This window comes from Betta splendens, chromosome 8 (assembly GCF_900634795.4).
Source record: "Betta splendens chromosome 8, fBetSpl5.4, whole genome shotgun sequence".
In the NCBI taxonomy this organism is placed as follows: domain Eukaryota; kingdom Metazoa; phylum Chordata; class Actinopteri; order Anabantiformes; family Osphronemidae; genus Betta; species Betta splendens.
The window spans coordinates 2,907,623-2,924,847 of record NC_040888.2 but is presented as its reverse complement, the minus strand read 5'-3'; the positions used below and the strand labels follow the sequence as shown (position 1 = coordinate 2,924,847).

At 48.2% G+C, this 17,225-nt stretch overlaps 2 protein-coding genes and 1 long non-coding RNA gene across 5 annotated transcripts; 2 read left to right on the top strand and 1 right to left on the bottom strand.

Annotated features, from left to right (window-relative positions):
* The first annotated feature begins 119 nt into the window (after window positions 1-119).
* On the top strand, window positions 120-2,754 carry dexi (Dexi homolog (mouse)). 3 transcript variants are annotated; one of them, XR_003786683.3, is made up of 3 exons: window positions 120-373; window positions 483-1,062; window positions 1,160-2,754. XR_003786683.3 is itself a non-coding variant. In XM_029159785.3 (2 exons), exon 2 carries the CDS (start codon window positions 661-663, stop codon window positions 928-930), a length of 270 nt encoding a protein of 89 aa, XP_029015618.1. In that variant the 5' UTR covers window positions 120-389; window positions 483-660; the 3' UTR covers window positions 931-2,754. The 3 variants fall into 3 exon arrangements, 1 of the variants encoding a protein (XP_029015618.1); XR_003786682.3 differs by having other exon boundaries at window positions 120-389; XM_029159785.3 differs by having other exon boundaries at window positions 120-389; window positions 483-2,754.
* Window positions 2,755-3,603: 849 nt separating this feature from the next.
* Window positions 3,604-15,903, bottom strand: ciita (class II, major histocompatibility complex, transactivator). The gene is made up of 22 exons (XM_029159683.3): window positions 14,496-15,903; window positions 11,060-11,122; window positions 10,300-10,338; window positions 10,125-10,175; window positions 9,571-9,669; window positions 9,374-9,436; window positions 9,046-9,093; window positions 8,414-8,596; window positions 8,286-8,336; window positions 8,067-8,165; window positions 7,923-7,976; window positions 7,616-7,833; window positions 6,231-7,531; window positions 5,554-6,081; window positions 5,293-5,472; window positions 5,144-5,215; window positions 4,924-5,004; window positions 4,744-4,827; window positions 4,566-4,649; window positions 4,369-4,452; window positions 4,202-4,285; window positions 3,604-4,081 (listed from the first exon to the last, which is right to left on the bottom strand). Exons 1-22 carry the CDS (start codon window positions 15,766-15,768, stop codon window positions 4,000-4,002), a joined length of 4,821 nt encoding a protein of 1,606 aa, XP_029015516.1. The 5' UTR covers window positions 15,769-15,903; the 3' UTR covers window positions 3,604-3,999.
* On the top strand, window positions 15,813-16,943 carry LOC129604418 (uncharacterized). Its single transcript, XR_008695255.1, has 2 exons — window positions 15,813-15,941; window positions 16,040-16,943. It is a non-coding gene; the product is annotated as an uncharacterized LOC129604418 (long non-coding RNA).
* Window positions 16,944-17,225: the final 282 nt, after the last annotated feature.

Here is a 17,225-nt window from a genome sequence, read left to right as displayed (position 1 = left end):
TTCCTGTGTTGCAGTGACGAGGGATTCACGCGACATGCCCAATAAAGGGAGGGCAGCATTTTGACTGACACCTTCTAGGCCAATTACAACAGACTCCACAAAAGAGGCAGCCAATCACATTTCGAGACTTCAGACGTCGCTTTGTGGTTAGAAGCGTGTTGATGTAACTGGCAAGAATGTTGGGAAAGCTTTACCCATAAACATCCCCCGCAGCGTGTATTTTGTAATCTTTCTGGTTTCCTGGTTAGAATTTGTATCTAAAAGTCTAAATACGTTGCTTGTAGACGTGTTTGCTCGTGCTAGTGTGGCATGCTACTGTTTTTAGCCTTAGCCGAATGGCACACCGTGGATTCCGCAAACACGAGAAACCAATGTGAGGAACGCGTCAGGTTAGCTAACACGCTACTTTTACTGGTTATTGTTAGCTATGAGCTGTACGTCCTCAAATCAACCTGTTTTTTTCTCTCTTTTGGGTCCTACAGGTAAAAAGCCACTTAATAGCTGCCTCTCCGTCAATGTTTCCAAGTCGGGACGAGCCGAAATGGACGCCCCAGCCCCGTCACCCCAAAGACATTTCCAGCTGTGATATCGGAAGATGCGTTTTGCTTCGTTTTGATCCCGCATAGAACAAGAACCAGAGCCGTTACTTTCTTTTTTTCTATGAAACATCCACTTTATGCCCAGCTAGATTCAGTCGAATCGCTCTTGGACGAACTACCATATATGTTTTATCTGGGCCTGTTCTTTGTGAACGTCCTCATCCTCTACTACGCCTTTCTAATGGAGTACATCGTCCTGAATGTGGGGATAGTATTTCTGCCCGAGGACATGGATCAGGCACTGGTGGACCTCGGGGTGCTGTCCGACCCAGCATCTGTCCCCTATGACGCTGACAGCGAGTTGGATGTGTTTGAGGGGTACCTGGAGTGACCGGGCAATGCTGGAGCTGGACAGAGGAAAAAGGAAGAGGTCTAAGGTGGATCGGGCCAACATGCTCAATCCCTGGCAAGTAAAGACAAGACAAAATCCATCCAATCTGGTGCTGATGCTGCCTTTCAAAAAGTAAGCAGAAACACAGAGTTTTAAAGGCTTTTGTGGCTTATAGATGTCTCTACACACAAACTGCAAGCATTGTAATGCACGTTTTGCATGTCTCCAGACTATCAAGGCTCAAAAGAAGGGAAACTGAGGAAGCAACCCAGCAGGGGCAGCACCATGATGACTGAGATGTGTCTGTGCCAGTAGTGATTGGGCACTAGATCAGCTGTTATAGCAGTTGACTCCCTGCAGGTTCCAGGGACTCGGTGTCCCCTTGCTTTGGACACAATGAATATTACAAAGTACTAGAGTTCCATGTCCTAAGAGTGGAGGGACACAGCTGTTCCCTGTGCAAGAAAGACGAATGTCACCAGAGACGCGGAGCGTGCTTCATCTCATCTGCAGTGCAGCCAGTTCAAATGAAGCAGTCTGGCATTTACTCCAAACACTGAACCAGGCAGTTCAAGGTCTGACAGCTGATTGCACAAGGAAGCCAATGTGTGTCCAGCACAGTGAGATGTTTTATAGAAACTTACCAGATTAATGAATAAGCAGGGAACGGATGTCCCATGTAGGTCACTTACGCACCTAAACACTCAGAACCTGTTTTACCTTTGTCCTTCTTAGGATTCCTGTATGTGTTGCTGCTTTGCAGACTCATCCAGCCTGGATGTAATTCACTTGTCTTTTGAGGTTCATCCATTCCATATGTTTGGATGTACACTCTCAGGAGCACTGTCGGGGAATCATTGACAATTGGGAACGAATGAAACACACCTGTGACAACAGCTGGCCAAATGGGAGCGATGTGAACGACTGAAACCTCAGGAGAGGAAATAAAATGTTTCATACAGCTGATGCTGTTGTGTTAATGTTAATGTGATTTGTTCCACACAAAAAGCACGATATTGGTCATTTTTTAGTAGCCAGAATTGTATTATGTTCTTATATATAAATCCTCTGCAACAACAGTAAACTGGATTAAAGTAGCAGAGCAATTGTATACTTCTTCTCATAGTTGGGGAATTATTCTGTCCACATTCTGCATGTAAAGGTGGATGTTGCCCATCAACATGTGAATTAATTTGTAAAACTGTAATGAACTTGATTTGCATTTGTATATATTTGTAGAAGACCTTACAGCCCAGCTAATGGAGGCAACAGACGAGCTAGTATTTTCTTACTGCATACAGTACCTTTGTATGAGCATAAGTAAATGTTATGTACTGTACCAGCCATCACAGGTCACCAAATAAGTAACGAGCTGTAGGGACGAAATCCATTAGCACATGCATGTTTCATCTTCTAAACCAGCTACACTTTTATGTAGAGGCTCTGCTCCACCCTGCGCCGGGTGAAGTGTCTGTTACCGTGCAGCGTGAATGTGTGTTTCTCCATTTAATATGGGTTAAGGCTGATATCAAGCAATACTTTGTGGAGACACTCACAGTAGTTCAGTATATGTTAGTAGGGGTTTGATTTCTAGCTCTCAGGAAAAATGCTGTTACTGGTGAGGGAGGAGATGGGCTTTTGTTTTGGATGAAAACTGTGACACCACACTGTGTAGGCCACGTGCTGATGAACGCTGCATCACATAGCAAATCACAAAACAGAGAACTGTAACACCAACATACCTTTACCCATGTTGTGTCCACATGCTGAATAAGCTAAAGAGTTTTATTTTAGAATGAATTTAATAAACCTGAGTAAATGCCAGGCGTTGTCTCTTTTTTTAGCACTTGTGGGGCAGGAAAATTGAAGCATTGTTCCATTTTGGGGCGGCACGGTGGTGCGGTGGGTAGCACTGTCGCCTCACAGCAAGAAGGTTCTGGGTTCGATTCCCGGAGGCGGCCCTGGTGCCTTTCTGTGTGGAGTTTGCACGTTCTCCCCGTGTCTGCGTGGGTTCTCTCCGGGTTCTCCGGCTTCCTCCCACAGTCCAAAGACGTGCATTAGGTTGATTGGCTTCTCTCCATTGCCCGTGTGTGTGAGAATGGTTGTCTGTCTATGTGTTGCCCTGCGATGGACTGGCGACCCGTCCAGGGTGTACCCTGCCTCTCGCCCGTAGCCAGCTGGGATAGGCTCCAGCACCCCCGTGACCCCGCACTAGGGAGTAAGCGGTTAAGAAAATGGATGGATGGATGGATGTTCCATTTTGTCCAGGAGAGAGCACCAGAGATCAGTTTGTCGCTTCCGTCTGTGCTTGTAAAAGCCATAGTAAATATATTCTGCTCATTCTAGACTTTGTAAAGCAATAAAGGTCGCATTGTATGTTTTCAAACAGAGATATTAATTTGTATTGCCCATTATAAACTAGGATTAGGCTCCAGCAAGGCGCGACTCTTACAAGGTCTGGATGGCCAAGATAATGAGTGGCTGAGAACTAAAGTATATTAAAACACTTATGCATGAATCATAGAGTTGGGCATTTACTGCAGAAAAGTTCTCAACTTTTTCTCACGCAGAATGATCTGTTTATATATGGTATAAACCATGTACCATAAGTGACAGCAGTCCCAGTGATTACTGATAAAGGTCAGGCTGCACCAAAACAGAGAAGAGAAACTGTTAGAAGGAAGTGAAAAAGAGCTTTTAATACATAAATTCAGCAAACATGAAATGGTTAGTGGGGGTGCGTCAGAAGAGAACATATATCCAACATAACACCTTGTATCTTCAGTAGTAAAGTGCCAGATAAGTCCATGCAAAGATAAAGCACAGAATAATGACCAAACTCTTACAATCATGGTGCAACTGTGCGTATCGAGCATCACACGCATCCCTGAGTGCCGGCTGTGGGGTCAGTGTAATGCTGAAGAATTCATTATTGCCTTGGTGATCAACTGTTCACTAAAGCAGCAGATTCCTTTCACCTTTGGTTTATTATAGTGCATACGTTTTACTTATGTAGTTCGTAGTGTAAACAGAGAAGGGACCAGTTCACAGCCTGTTGGTCCAGAGGTTTCATGTGGCTTCGCAAAGAATGCGGCTGTCCTGCTTGTGGAGCCTCTCAAGCACTCCGTAAGGGATGAACTGGTTCCACATTCTGAGACAGGAGAAAGGGGACATTTACAGAGAGATACGGAGGCATTGTGACTCAACAGCCATGTCATGATAAGGAAGGAAATCAGACGCTATCTACAGACACAGAACTCAGTTTTCTCACCTCAAATGCTTAATTTTTTTACAGTTTTTAAGACAGGCTGCGAGGACCTGAGCTCCGACATCCGTCAGCTTGTTGTACAGCACACTATCAAACAGAAAACACGCGTTCAGCCCCGACCTGCCTCCTCTGAGGCTTTTAACAAATGTAGGAATTTTCTTTTGACTTACTCCAACACTGTGAGAGAAGACATGTGTGGGAGGACAGCAGCGAGACTCTCCGCTCCTTGGTCAGAAATCACGTTACTGTAAAGGCTGGAAAGACAGAGGGAGGGAGAAGGAAGTGAAATTCTGTGGGTTTACAGTGTGTGCCACGGCATCATGTCATGTGGTTGTTGTGTAGGTGAATGTGTGTGTGTGCATTATACCTCAAACAGTGCAGTTTGGGCAGGTCCTTTAGTGTAGATGCCAATTTCTTCACCCCATGGTCTCCTATGCTATTTTGTGACAGACTGGAACCCACAGGGAGTAAAAGTACACCTTTAAATGTGTACAAGTACATGAAAACAACCTGCATACATGCTGTGGTCAGCCTGTTTTACTCACTTGAGTATCTCCAGGGAGGAATGTGAGGCTAAAGCATCAGCCAGCTGTTCTGCCCCTTTGTCGCCTATATTACCGTTCTCTAGACTGAACGGAAACAGAGCAGGTTTCAGTTGTAAACACGTGCGATCGCAGCGGAGCTGCTGACGCCACAAGACACCAGGAAGGAAGCCTCGTACTCACTCTAGGTGCTGGAGGTTCTGCAGACCTGGCAGGAGCTCCCACAGCTTTGGTAAACCAAGAGGACCTTTATCTGGATCCAGCCTGGGGGGGCACATCATCATCATCATCATCATCATCATCATCATCATTATCATCGTCACCATCATCATCATCATCATCATCATCATCATCATCATCATCATCATCATAGCATCATTATTCTAATGCTCAGGCCACTCACTCATACTCCAGTCTATGCAGCTCCTCCACGGCTGGGACTCCCTCCGCTAGGATGGGATGTGATTGGCCGGAGCTACAAGCGAACGCAGCACACAGTTCAGTGACTTGCGGCAGCAGCGTATGGAAGCACACCGGCCGCGTGGACGCTACCTGTTCGGCAGCCTCCTCTGTCTGTGTATGGTGACCAGCTTGGCCAGGTGCTCCACGTGGCAGACCTGCGTGGCCTTCAGCGGGTGGATCTTGAATTTGGAGAAGGCCCCTTGAAGGAGCGCGTCGTCGCCGCTCTGCTCCAGCTGCTCCCACAGGCTGATGACGTCAGCGATGCAGGCCCTGCAGGGAGGGGGGGGGGTAGAGGCTTTAACATGGGGGCCGGTGTGGCAGAGGTAGTAGATGTGGAGGAAAGATCAGTACCTGTATGTGCTGATGTTGCTGAGCCCCACCAGAGCTCTGAGTCCAGAAACATGGACCCCAGAATTCTCCAGATCCAGGCAGAAACGTCTGCCCTCACTTCCTCCTCTCTCGAGAACTTTCTGCACAGCGAACACGTCCGGCGGGTTGAGCGGAACCCCGGAGAAGGTCTGGGCCTCGGGCAGCTTGGCTGCCAGGTCGCTGAGCAGCCGCGAGGTGTCCCCGCTGTCGCCGCCGTGCGTGAAACTGGCCTCGTACACGTAGTGGCACGCCTCCAGGACCTGCGCCGGGCTCAGGTCCCCGTGGGACAGACTCTGCAGGTGTTTTCTTACCAGAGCCTGCTTGTTGACCAGCGTGTCTTTGACGCCCTCGGCGTAGGAGTGCAGCCGCTGCAGCTCCGCTTTCTTGTGAAACAGGACGCCGGCGGCGAAGCGCTGCGTGAGCTCGTGCTCCTCCCGCTGAGGCCGCCGGCGTCCCTTCGGACCTGCCTGGAAAGGCAGCGTCTGGAGGAAGCTGCGCTCCGACACGGACCTGGGAGAACAGAAAGCGAGACCCGGTCACTGAAAGCGAAATAAGAAGGAGGCTGGAAGCCATCTTTCATTTTCAGTCCGACAGAGGACGTAGAAGACACGTTAGCATCTCTTCTATCGTGCCATGTGTTCGGTGACATCATCTTTTACCTTGACAACGACAGCCGAGCCGCTGCCAGGTAGCTCTGAAGGAAGGGGTTGGCCCACAGCAAAATGTGCTCGTCTCTGGCGCCGGTGCTTCCTGTTGATGCTGTTAATGCTTTCTTGCCTCCTAGTTCCTTTTTTTCCTCCTTCTCACCGTTCAACACAGCTGTTTTTGCCCCGAGGCGGCGACAGAGGAGGAGCCCCATCCTGATGCCAAAGGCCCTGAGTTGGTCCGACACGGTCCGGTCTTTGGGGAGGACGGAAGAGTTGGCCTTGACCCCCTCCCACGCCAACGAGCTCAGCTGCACAAGCAGCTCCTTCTCCTCCTTTCTGTCCAGCTCACTTCCAGGAGCCTCTGTCTCTCCTTCAGCCTCCTCACTGTCCTTCTGCTTTTTTGTCCTTCTTGCTTTTTGGGTGCGAGACCGTGTGTGAAGTTGGGCTCTGGACCTTTTAGGCGCTTTGGTGGAGATTTGACTCTTAGTTTCCTCAGCAGATTGTTCTGGTTCCTGAGTCTGACCTCCTGCAGGGGAGGCTGTGCTTCTGCAGTCCAGTTCTATCTTTAGACGGAGCACTTGATGGCACAGGCCGGTTAAAGTTCTCGGCAGGTCCTCGGGACCTTTGGAGTGTTCTAAAACAAAGCACACCAAGCGACACAGCCCCGGGTTCCAACAGAGGAGGCGCAGGAAGCTGCAGTCTTTCAAGCAGCCCGAAGCAGAGGCTCTGAGGGCTGCGTCAGTGAAGTACCGCGACAGATACGTCTCCACGTCGGCGGGCGTGAAGCCACACACCTCCAGGAAGCTGTCTGCCCGTCGCAGTATCTGGCTGGCGGTGCCTTTTGGGCGCGAGGAGAGTAGGAGCGTGCAGCCTGGAAGAAGGACCCTCTGAAGAACGGCGGCGTACAGCTGCCGTACGGTGAAGGTCGGGGCCCTGCTGTCCTTCTGCAGTGAGCTCATCACGTCCTTCTCCTGGTTCTGCAGTAGAATCTCATAGTCCCGCAGCTCATCGAACCCGTCGAAAATGACGAGCACGCGCTTGGGGGCTGCAAGAATCTGAGCGAACACGGCGTCGGCATCCGCGCAGGGGGCGGCGAAGGTGGAGAGGTTGAGCAGCAGCGTCTGAAGGCTGTGGGCGGCCTCCGTTAAGGTGAGGGCCTTCCCGTCCAGCAGGAACACAAAGTCAAACTGTGGGAGGCAGTCGTTGGACCAATCCAGGCACAGCTTCCTGATCAGGGTGCTTTTTCCCATGCCGGCGTTGCCAAACAGAAAAATGTAGCGTTTGGGTTTGTCTCCATTGAAGCCGTCAAAGATCTGAGGGAAAGTGGACGGAATGACAGGTCAGAGTGAGATCAGCACCGCACGCGAAGCTGCCGCGAGGCCAAACAGTTCTCGTACCTGACTCTGGCCGATCAGGCTTCTCTGCCGATCCGTTTCCCCCATGATCACCAACTCCTTGTCCAGACATTTGATGGTGTTTTTCCCAGAGCGAAGGGCCTCTTTCTGGCTCACATGCCTGTCCACGTAATGAGCAGCCAGACTCAGGCCCTCCTCCATGTCCATGCAGGTTCGGCCCACATGGGCTTTGGAGTCCTGAATGTAGTCCTTTGTAGCTTCTGAGGAATAAATGCAATGAAGTCACGTTTAGCACATTCGAGGAATTTAAGCGTGGGCATGAGATGAGTAACGCCTTGCAATTACTCACGAGGCAAATCGAGGACAGAGGGAGACTGGGGCGATTCTTTACACGGGGAAATCTCTGAAATGCAGCAATTCATGATATTTGTAACATAGCAAAAACTCATTTATGGCCAAAGAGGACGACACGAGCCAGGGACAGGGTACACACCGTTGTTTGGAGACAGTGGCGGTGGAGATATGGCTTTGCTGGCTGTGGCTGATCCCTGAGGGGATGAGCTCATGTGCACCGGTGCCACAGCGCCGTCCACTGAAAGCGCAGCAGGGTAAAAACACATCAGCCGCTGATGAATGAATGTGGAGCTGTGCACAAGCTCTGCAAACAACAACGCAAACATGCACACCCTCCGTCGGAAGGTTTTTCACTCACCTGGAGACAGAGGAGGAACCTGGGGTTTGCAGGGAGGTGGAGAAGCAGGAACTACATTGGAAAGAGTGGTTAGGAAATGCACTGCTGAGTTTATATGCGCATGTATGAATCCTGGCAGAGACCCATACCCAGTATGTAAGTAGGTGCAGAAGCGGATCGTGGGAATGGGAGTCTGATCAGTTGTGGTGAGATCCAGCCCGCCGTGTCTGGGATGATGAACTGGATGGGCGGAGACACGTGTATGATTCTGGGCGGAGGCGTGGGGAGTTCTGGCGTTTTGACCGGACTCAGGTCTGGTCCTGCTTCAGTGTCTGTAACAGACCCAGGAACAGCATTGTTCTCATTCTCGGTTTCTCAAGGAACAAGGAAACTAAGCTGGTAACAGGAGACCAGAGGAGCATGTGTGAGGACGGACGCTTCCTTATTTACATTCATTTTGAAAATATGAGTTTTAATTGAACTAAAGTCTCCTCCATATCCAGAACGTGTCATTAGCTTTTGTCCTGTGGTTTCGTTGGGCGTCTGTTCGTACCATTTGCGTGAGCAACATTCTACAAGTTGTTATGCTGGAATTCTAACCACGGGTGGAAGTTTAATGAGACTTTTATCGCCAACAAAATCATTAAACCGATACAGAGGACGTCAGTTGAGGTCACGGTTTGTCTTTGACTTCAGGCTCTTCTTTTGCTTTCTTTTTCTTGATGTGACTGTTTGTGGAACCACACCCACAAATCCAAGATTGTTCCTGACGGACACTTACTGTGTGTCACAACATGTTGAGTCCGTGCCTCTTTGGGGTTTGATCGACCTGCGGGAGTTTAAGAAGCCACATTACAACATGGTTCACGTGGACATCGCCATAAAAGAGCATTTCAATTTAAAGTAAAATGTGTAAATAGGCTTTAGTTCATCTCACATCATCTGTAGTTTATTAAATCATCCTTACACTTTCACTGTAATATAACTAAGAGTTTAATAAAACATTAACCATGTGTGAAATGTTCTGGTGACAGCTACCAGGTTATTTATTTAACAGTGTCCCACATTTAAACTTCTCTAACTAGATAGTGGGCATCTCAGTAGCTCACCTGGTCGCTGCCTTTTGGGTTTTGGTGGTGTGATGTCATCGCTGCCCTGATTTGACGGAGCAGCTGCGAAGGGGAAAAATATGAACAGAACATTGAAAAGCTGCAACATCAAAATCTGAGATGTAATAATCAGCTCATGTTTGCAGATCATCAAAGAGGAGGTGAATACAGCAGCTTCACACCAGGCGGCTTTCTACCTCTTTGTCTCTTCCGCCTTTTGTTTGTGTTGCGTGCTGGTTTGTTGTCCTCCCGCTGCTGGTGATTCAAACTGGACAAGTCTGACAGACACAGATCACCTGAAATGCACGAATGAGGAAGTGGAGCAGCCAATGAAGCAGAACACACACACACCGACCAAATAACGCCTGTTACTGCGGCACAGTTCAGCACCGAGGTGCAACGTCTCACACGGTTCTAAAAACATCTTGATTCAAAAAAAGGAAGTGGCACAGTGGAAACGTCATTCTGCTGACATTCTTTGTGCATGTTTTCTTAGTACTGACTTTATTTCCTCATTGTTTGGGGTCTCAGTTATATTTTACAACTGGAAAGTTAACAAGTCCCTTTTCTTCACTTCCTTCAAATTTACTCGTGACTTAGACCTTGTTTATTATCAGTAACTAAGCAACTAAAGTCGTTCTTTTTTGCTTTTCATTAATTGTGTGTTTATTATTTATCTCTAGTGACAACAGAACTTTGCACTTTGCCCTTTAGTCTGATTCATTGTCAAATAAAAAGAATAGATTCTTACTGAGGATGTCGAGGTCGTAGTTAAAAAAGTCTTCAAAGAGCCTGTCTGTTTCTAGATAATGAAGAGAATAACATGAGCTTTAGTTCATATTACAGTGTGAGTTATCAAACAGTCCATTAATGAGCGTGTTAACATTGCAAGTGTGCACATGTATGGTCATTTGTAAGGAACTTACCCAGCAGATATTTGTCATTCATGAATTCAGATATATCATCTAGAAAAGAAATAATAAAGATTATTTACTGAAAAGCTCTGGCCTCTTTTGATTTTAACTGATCTACAGATATCTCAGATTGCATGAAGGTTCATTTGGAACCTCACAAGGACCTCTGATAGGTTTTCAGAAGTCGAGCCGTATAAAGCTTTGTAGGTGATTAGTAAAATCAGTCCTAAACTAGACAGGGAGCCAGTGAAAGGAGGCACGTGTGATATGATCAAACCTGTTCTAGTCACAGTCTCAGTTCTGCCTAAATAGTATTAAATGACCAGATCTATTAATATTCAGTCAGCTGGAGTTCTATGGGACGACACGGACACTCATCTGATCAAACGTTGTGGTCAGAGGGCTGCGGGGTCCACGCAGAGCGCTGTCCATGGTGCTGAGCTGCGTTACAACACATTAACCCTGATGTGGCCAAGCACACGTTGACCTTTCCCAAGGTCAAGCCTCCGTGGGTTGATTGGGCCTCTTTTAACTCCACCTCTTTTTTCCACAGACTCATCGTCATGTGACTCTAACTGTTTGTTTTGTTGTGGCACCGGATTATGTAACGAACGCGCCACCAGTTGATCTAGATGCCAGCTCCCTCAGATCACAGGTTTCAGCTGCCAGAGGTGCTGCTTGATTACAAAGGCCTCTGTGTTTAGAAGTCCTACCTGCTGAAGTAATGTTTGCGTGAGCGCAGTGTTTTTTACTCAAACTCGAGCGTACGAACCTGGCAGATCTCCATATTCAGTAGGGAGCAAAGTGTCCTGGTCTTCTTCCTGCATCTTGGCACCTGATAAAAAATTAATGTAGGAGAAAAGAGAGAAGAAATAATGATCAAACATGACTATTTTAACACTGATTCAAACTGCACAATGACGACTTTACTTCAGAGCCAAGGATCAGAATTCTTGATAATAATTTATATTGCTGCCTTCAGCATTTTATTGTTAATTGTTGCAGGTTCTCACGATACGTTTCCTCAAAGCTGCTGTAAACGTGACGCCATCTTTATCTTAAAATGTGAAGAGGGCCGTCTGAAATGCCCCCAATTGATTTTCCCCTTCTACACTGAGGCATGTATGAACCTGCTCGGTTGCACATTGTGTTGCATTTTATGCCGGTACCACAAAGCACATCACAGACGTGACCACGTGCTCCGATCTGCAGTAGCCATGATTGTTGTTATATAAAACAACAGGAAGTAAGAGAGAGAAAATGCTCCATTTTTATTTAGGCTTTACTTGTGCGGGTGTCATGAAGACGTTCAAAAGTGAAACTAAAAAGTGACACAATCGAGCCTGATTTTATTAACAGGTTTTGACACAGAATTACCTTGATTTCCTCTCTACAGGTGAGCAGCTGCCGGCCCGTCTGACCGGCCTGTGTTGTGTTTACTGCCTGTTACAGCTGCTGCTCTATTCTCTCTCTGCCCCCTCACCCTAAAAACCTTCATTGTATAAAGTGATTGTTATAGGTGAGCTGACAGACCTGCTCCCTGAACAACACGGAGCCTGAAACAAAATCGATGATTATCTCCTCTGTCATTATTATGTACAAGTAGAATGCTACACAGACCAGGATTCATATGGTTCACATCAGGGTGTGAGGCCTTTAGAAATAATAATAATAATAATACGTTCCATTAAGAAAAAGTTGTCTTTTGACCAAAAGTGGCTGTGAGTAAGTGGAGAAAGCAAGAGTCAGCGTTGAATGGGGAAGTTGGTTTGGTGCTATTTGCAGACATTGCGGGTTACTCCACCAGAGACGGTCACTGACGCTCTGGTTCAGGTGAGGAGTCCGTTCGGACGCGCGTGGGGAGGTCACGCTCCCCACGCGCACCCCCAGGTCCCACCGCGAGCTGCGCTGCGTGATTCACGCACCTCGGACGAGCGTGTGATTCGAACGGTTCACCTGCTCTTTTATTGATTAGCCACTCCACGCGCAGCGTGGGGCTAAAATGCAAAACAAACCCCACCTGCGGGACTGTTATCAACCCGCAAGTGCACCCAATAAAACGCGCCACCGCTCAACTTCAGCCTCTCTAAACATTACAACCCGCAAACAAAGTTTAATCACGGATGCGTCCTGATCATAGAAAAAAAGTAAACTCCTGCGCGTCGGTGCCGCCGCACAGGTGACCAACTTATTTCGCAGCGATTCCAAACAATGGGTCCAGAACGTTCCGTCTGGAAGTCCCCCAAAATTCACAGCTCACGTCCCCCACAACACACCCTCCAAGCCTCGTCCTCGCGCGCACCCTCCACGCGCGTAATGGAGTTTATTCTATATAAATACATCGTTGCAAACTTACTCCATTACAACAACTTTTATATAACGCGACGTCAAGTCGAAGTTATTCACGAAAGCTCAAATTAAAGTTAGTCATTAAAGTACACAAACATGTATCAAAAAGACAAATGCATTTTTAGGTCTTTTTCAACAATAGGTTACAACGTTTTAATAACTACGCACTATTTATTTAACGAAAAGCAAATCAAGTTACTCCAAAGCCGAAATGACTCATCGAACGAAATCATCAAAGAAACACGGTTGGGACGGAAACCACCGACACCTTGCGCGCACACATGCGCGCGCTGCCCGGAGCCCGTTTACCTGCTGCTTCAGCCTCGCTGGGCGACGCACGGACCCCGAAGCACCTGCTGCGCGTGTTCCATCCGCAGAGACCTGCCTCGGCCGCGTGCGTCCTCGGATCACCGAACGTGCAGCCTGGCGCTCGACCTGCTCTTCTAACCAAAACCTCTTTTGCTTTCACTTTGCCACAACTGCGCAGGCTGAGGCGCCTGCGACATGCGGGGATGCGGCACAGACCCAGGTGACGTCTGACTTCAGGCCTTCATGCAAATGCTGGCGATCATCACGCCCATAGAGAGGATATTTGTGATCAGCCCACAGAAATGAAGAGGACTACATCATGGCGCTGGGTTCAGCAGCCTGAAGCAGGGGGTTGGTGTGATATGTGACAAACGGACCCCTGGTGCTGACACTATATGGCTTCTGCTGCTTCATGAACCTACTCCAGGTCACCACCCACAGAACCCTGTAACCCCAGTGGGCCCGTTCGACCCGACCTTTGCTGACTGGACTGTGCTCAGGAGCCTTTGGCTCATTTTCCAGTGCCATTTGAGACCCACTCCTTTACGTCATTAACTATGATTCCATCTTTCCATTGCATCATTTGCAGATGTCCTGGTCTCAATGGAGCTTTCTTCCGGTGAATGGGAACTTTTCCTCTTCATTGTTCTATTTTTTTCATCCCTCGTTCTCACATCCCGTCCTAATGTCATGTTCTCCCGCTCGTTTCCCACCTGTTTGTGTCTCCCTCCTTTGTTTTTCGCTCACTGAAATCGAGGGCGAACCCCCGCAGCCGCCCTCAGCGCCGCTCCCGTGCGCTGCCGAGCAGCTTCCTTCTATGGATCGCTAGAATTTGATCTTTGCCATGTGTCGCCACAAGTCAAGGTGTAAAACAACACAAGAGTTGCCCTTTGTGGGTGTGGCGACACGCTTTACCTGTTCACCACCGCTACAAACAAAAGCTCACAATATCATGACCCGGTTCAGGTCTGGTTATACAACATGGGGGCACGACTAACAGGCACTGATGGAAGGTTTATGGTTCTGCACGTCCGACCAACTACTGTACCAGTAGTTGGCTTTAGACCAGTACTGCACCAGTACTGCAGTACTTAAGTCACCACACGGCGCGTAACCGTGTAATAACCGTGTAATAACCGTGTAATACCTGTGTTTCAGCTGTTCTTATGGACATGTTGTATGCAGCCACAGCTACAGCCCCCCCCCCCCCCATCCGGCTTTGGGAGTATCCTGGTTAGGCATGAAAAACCATGTAGGAACGCAGTGGGTGTATCCCGAAATGCCTGTCTCTATTTTTGTAACCAAGGGGATCAGTCAAAGTGAAACTGAAAGCACGGCAGCATCAACACCAAACTATTCACCACACTGAAGTCTGCCTGAGCCTGTGCTGCTTTGGAAAACACCTAGAAGCCTTGGCCAGACAAAGATGTCACTAACGCTTGGGCTTGTAAAAAAAAGGCATCCACAAAACAATATTCCTGTAACTCCAGACATTTCATGTAAATGAAGAAAACTTCTGATCCAGAGTTAATGCACAAACAGGAACTCACCCCAGTGCGACTCCAGCTTCTCCTCATGCTCTGTGCCGTCAGGGGAGGCTGGCAGGGCATCGGCGCTGCTCCGTGTTGTGCCAAAAACACTTGGAAAGACATTTTCTATAGTTTCTGTGAAGCCTGACGTCACGCTGTGGTGTGTGGTTGCAGAACATAAACTCTCTGTTGCAATAGTAAAAGTGTCTCTTAGTGCAGAAGGCGAAAGTAGTTCTGCGACCTGCGTGAATCCGTCCTCTGTGCTCCAGCTCATCAGCTCCTCTGCTGTGGGGAGAGGGTCCTCCGGCTCGTCTGCCAGGCCGTTGGGGCTCGTTTTCACGCCGTCCTCCACCGGTGAGGGACTTCCTGCTCCCCCAAAGGCGCTGAAAGGATCCGCGTCCAGGCCGGGCAGCGCCGCGCCGCCATCCGGACACAAGCACAGGTCTTCTGGCGTCCGGGTGGTTTCAGCTGCATCCAGCGAGGAGCAGGCGTCTGCGTTCACCCCCCTGAAGTTGTCCGTGTAGAAACCCAGCGACCTGCAGGCTGCTGCAAGCCCCGTTTCCTCTTCCATCTTTAAAAGGCAGCATTGTTCTCCAGCGGGTGAGCGTTGACTCGTCTGGCGTTCGGCGAGCGCAGAAGGAAGCATAGGCAGCAGCATCGTTCGCCCTCGGTCCCAGTGCTGCCACAGAGGCACAGCCACCCGCCGGGCTGCCTCCTCTACCTGCTCTAACCACTCCCTCTCAGCGGCTGAAATCCCCTCCTCGGCTCTTTCACTATCACTTGCTGGCTTCTGCATTGGATCTGCACTTCTCAGCACTTCTGGCATCTCATCGTCGCGGCTGCTCTGTGTTTCACACACGCTCGGTGTGGACCTGATGCTGAGGTAGTCTTCATCTATTACTGCTTCCCACCCCTCGTCCTGGTTGTATCCGTCAGTGAGCTGGCATCCATACGTCCAGGACTCGTCCAGCAAAAATACCGACTCCAGGTTTTCCAGGCTGTGGTCCTGAGTTCCTGGGCTACACGGTGGCTCGCGGTCAATGCAGATCCCTTCAGCGAGTCGATGCAGAGCCAGGCTCCTGCTGTAGGCCTCCGAGATGATCTCCTGCTCCACCAAACCCTCCAGCAGAGCTCGGATCTGGGCTGGGGCGGCCCAGGTCAGAGCCAGGCGCACGCAGCCCAGAACCTCCTCGAACTGGACCATGGTCGTCTGGAGCAGCTTGACCTCCCGAACATCAAGGTCTATCTGAAGGGAAGCCGCTGGGAGAAATGGCTGAGTTTGCTTTTTCCACATTAAAGAGACAAGGTTTTGGTTGGGAGGCGTTCACGTTATTGGAGGGAGGTGTTTGTGAGGCTGAAGGGGCGGCGTGTTCAAAGCCTGGCTTCACTTCTTTGTGGAGGCATCGATGACCTGCAAGCAACGATTTCAGGTCAAAAACCTTCTTCATTAGTTCACTTTCAGTTCAGGTGTGTCGCCAGATTCATTTAATAGCATCATCTCATTGCCTCATTTAGCTAATGTCGTCCATTCACTGCTTTATAACACACATATCTGTTTCTAAAAGGGTTATTGCATGAATCACTTCTCAGTCATTAGCTTTCTTAGAAAACATGCTTCAAGGAGACATTTTCTTCTGAGTTGGGGACTTCACCAGAAAAAAGGAAGAAGAATAAGAGCGTCTTCAATTAAACCACACAAACCATGATTTCTACGCATCTATGTATATTTATGGCCTGTTTCCTAAATTCACACTCAACCAAGCAGAGATCCATCACACGCGCAGACTTTCACCTGCTACTGTAAAACCTGAGCTACGGCAGCCAATGAACGGGATTGTTTCTTATTTTCGGCATGGGAACTGGTTTGGCAAAACTGTGAGTCATAAGCAGCACCACAGACAACAGCGCTTCATTTTTATAATACCACAACATCTCACCATCAAACCAGTTATTGTTTGGACAATGGAGCAGGAACTGTTACAGAAGAAACGAACCCGGTGGTGCCAGAAGACACAGCTGCTCCTCCAAAGCCTCCTTGTTCTGGGAAACATGTTTTCATTGCATCAACAATCACAGATATAATCATAAAAACGCTGGCATGTGGAAGCAGACGGTCTGTGGGAGTGTGGCCGCTGCTGTTCTGTTTCCTAGCAGGATGCAAGTGCAGTTTCACATGTGTTTTTTTTTTGAGAGAGAGCACAAATGAAGACGCACAGAGACAGACACACATACCCGTGATAATAAGTAGTTCAATCTCCACATATTGGAGTTATCGTCCTCAAATTTCTAAGTGAAATGCTTCGGTAGGTCTCTAACAAAAATAATAAACATCACGTCACTAAAACCTCACAAATAGAATGATTATCAAAACCAAAATAATGTAGGACATCTGTTAAAGACGTATCAAATGAATAATTGCTCAATAGAATAAAAAGGTGTAATAATGAAATAAAAGTGTAATAAAAGTGATGATATTGCTGATGTATTTACATTTAATTAGGATTAAACAGAATCCACCAGTAACTGACAGAAACTAAAGTCCCAGTTGGTAACTGGTAGGAGCCAGCGGATCAACAAGCACAAACAAAGGCAGCAAAACACGTAGGAACCGGTTGAATGCTTGGTTTAACCCACAATCAGAGGTTTGACTTCCTCAAACACCTGTTAGCTCGTGTTAAAGCCCTGATTTAATTTCACACTGTATCAGTGTCTGTACAGAAGTATTAGAAAACTGGACTGATGATACAAACA

Coding starts and splice junctions, on each gene's coding strand:
- dexi (XM_029159785.3), top strand. CDS start 661: ATGAAACATCCACTTTATGCCCAGCTAGATTCAGTCGAATCGCTCTTG.
- ciita (XM_029159683.3), bottom strand. CDS start 15,768: ATGTGGAAAAAGCAAACTCAGCCATTTCTCCCAGCGGCTTCCCTTCAG. Junction 4,650..4,743: donor TCCTCCCTGGAGATACTCAA/GTGAGTAAAACA, acceptor TGTGGGTTCCAG/TCTGTCACAAAATAGCATAG. Junction 4,286..4,368: donor TCTTCTCTCACAGTGTTGGA/GTAAGTCAAAAG, acceptor TCTGTTTGATAG/TGTGCTGTACAACAAGCTGA.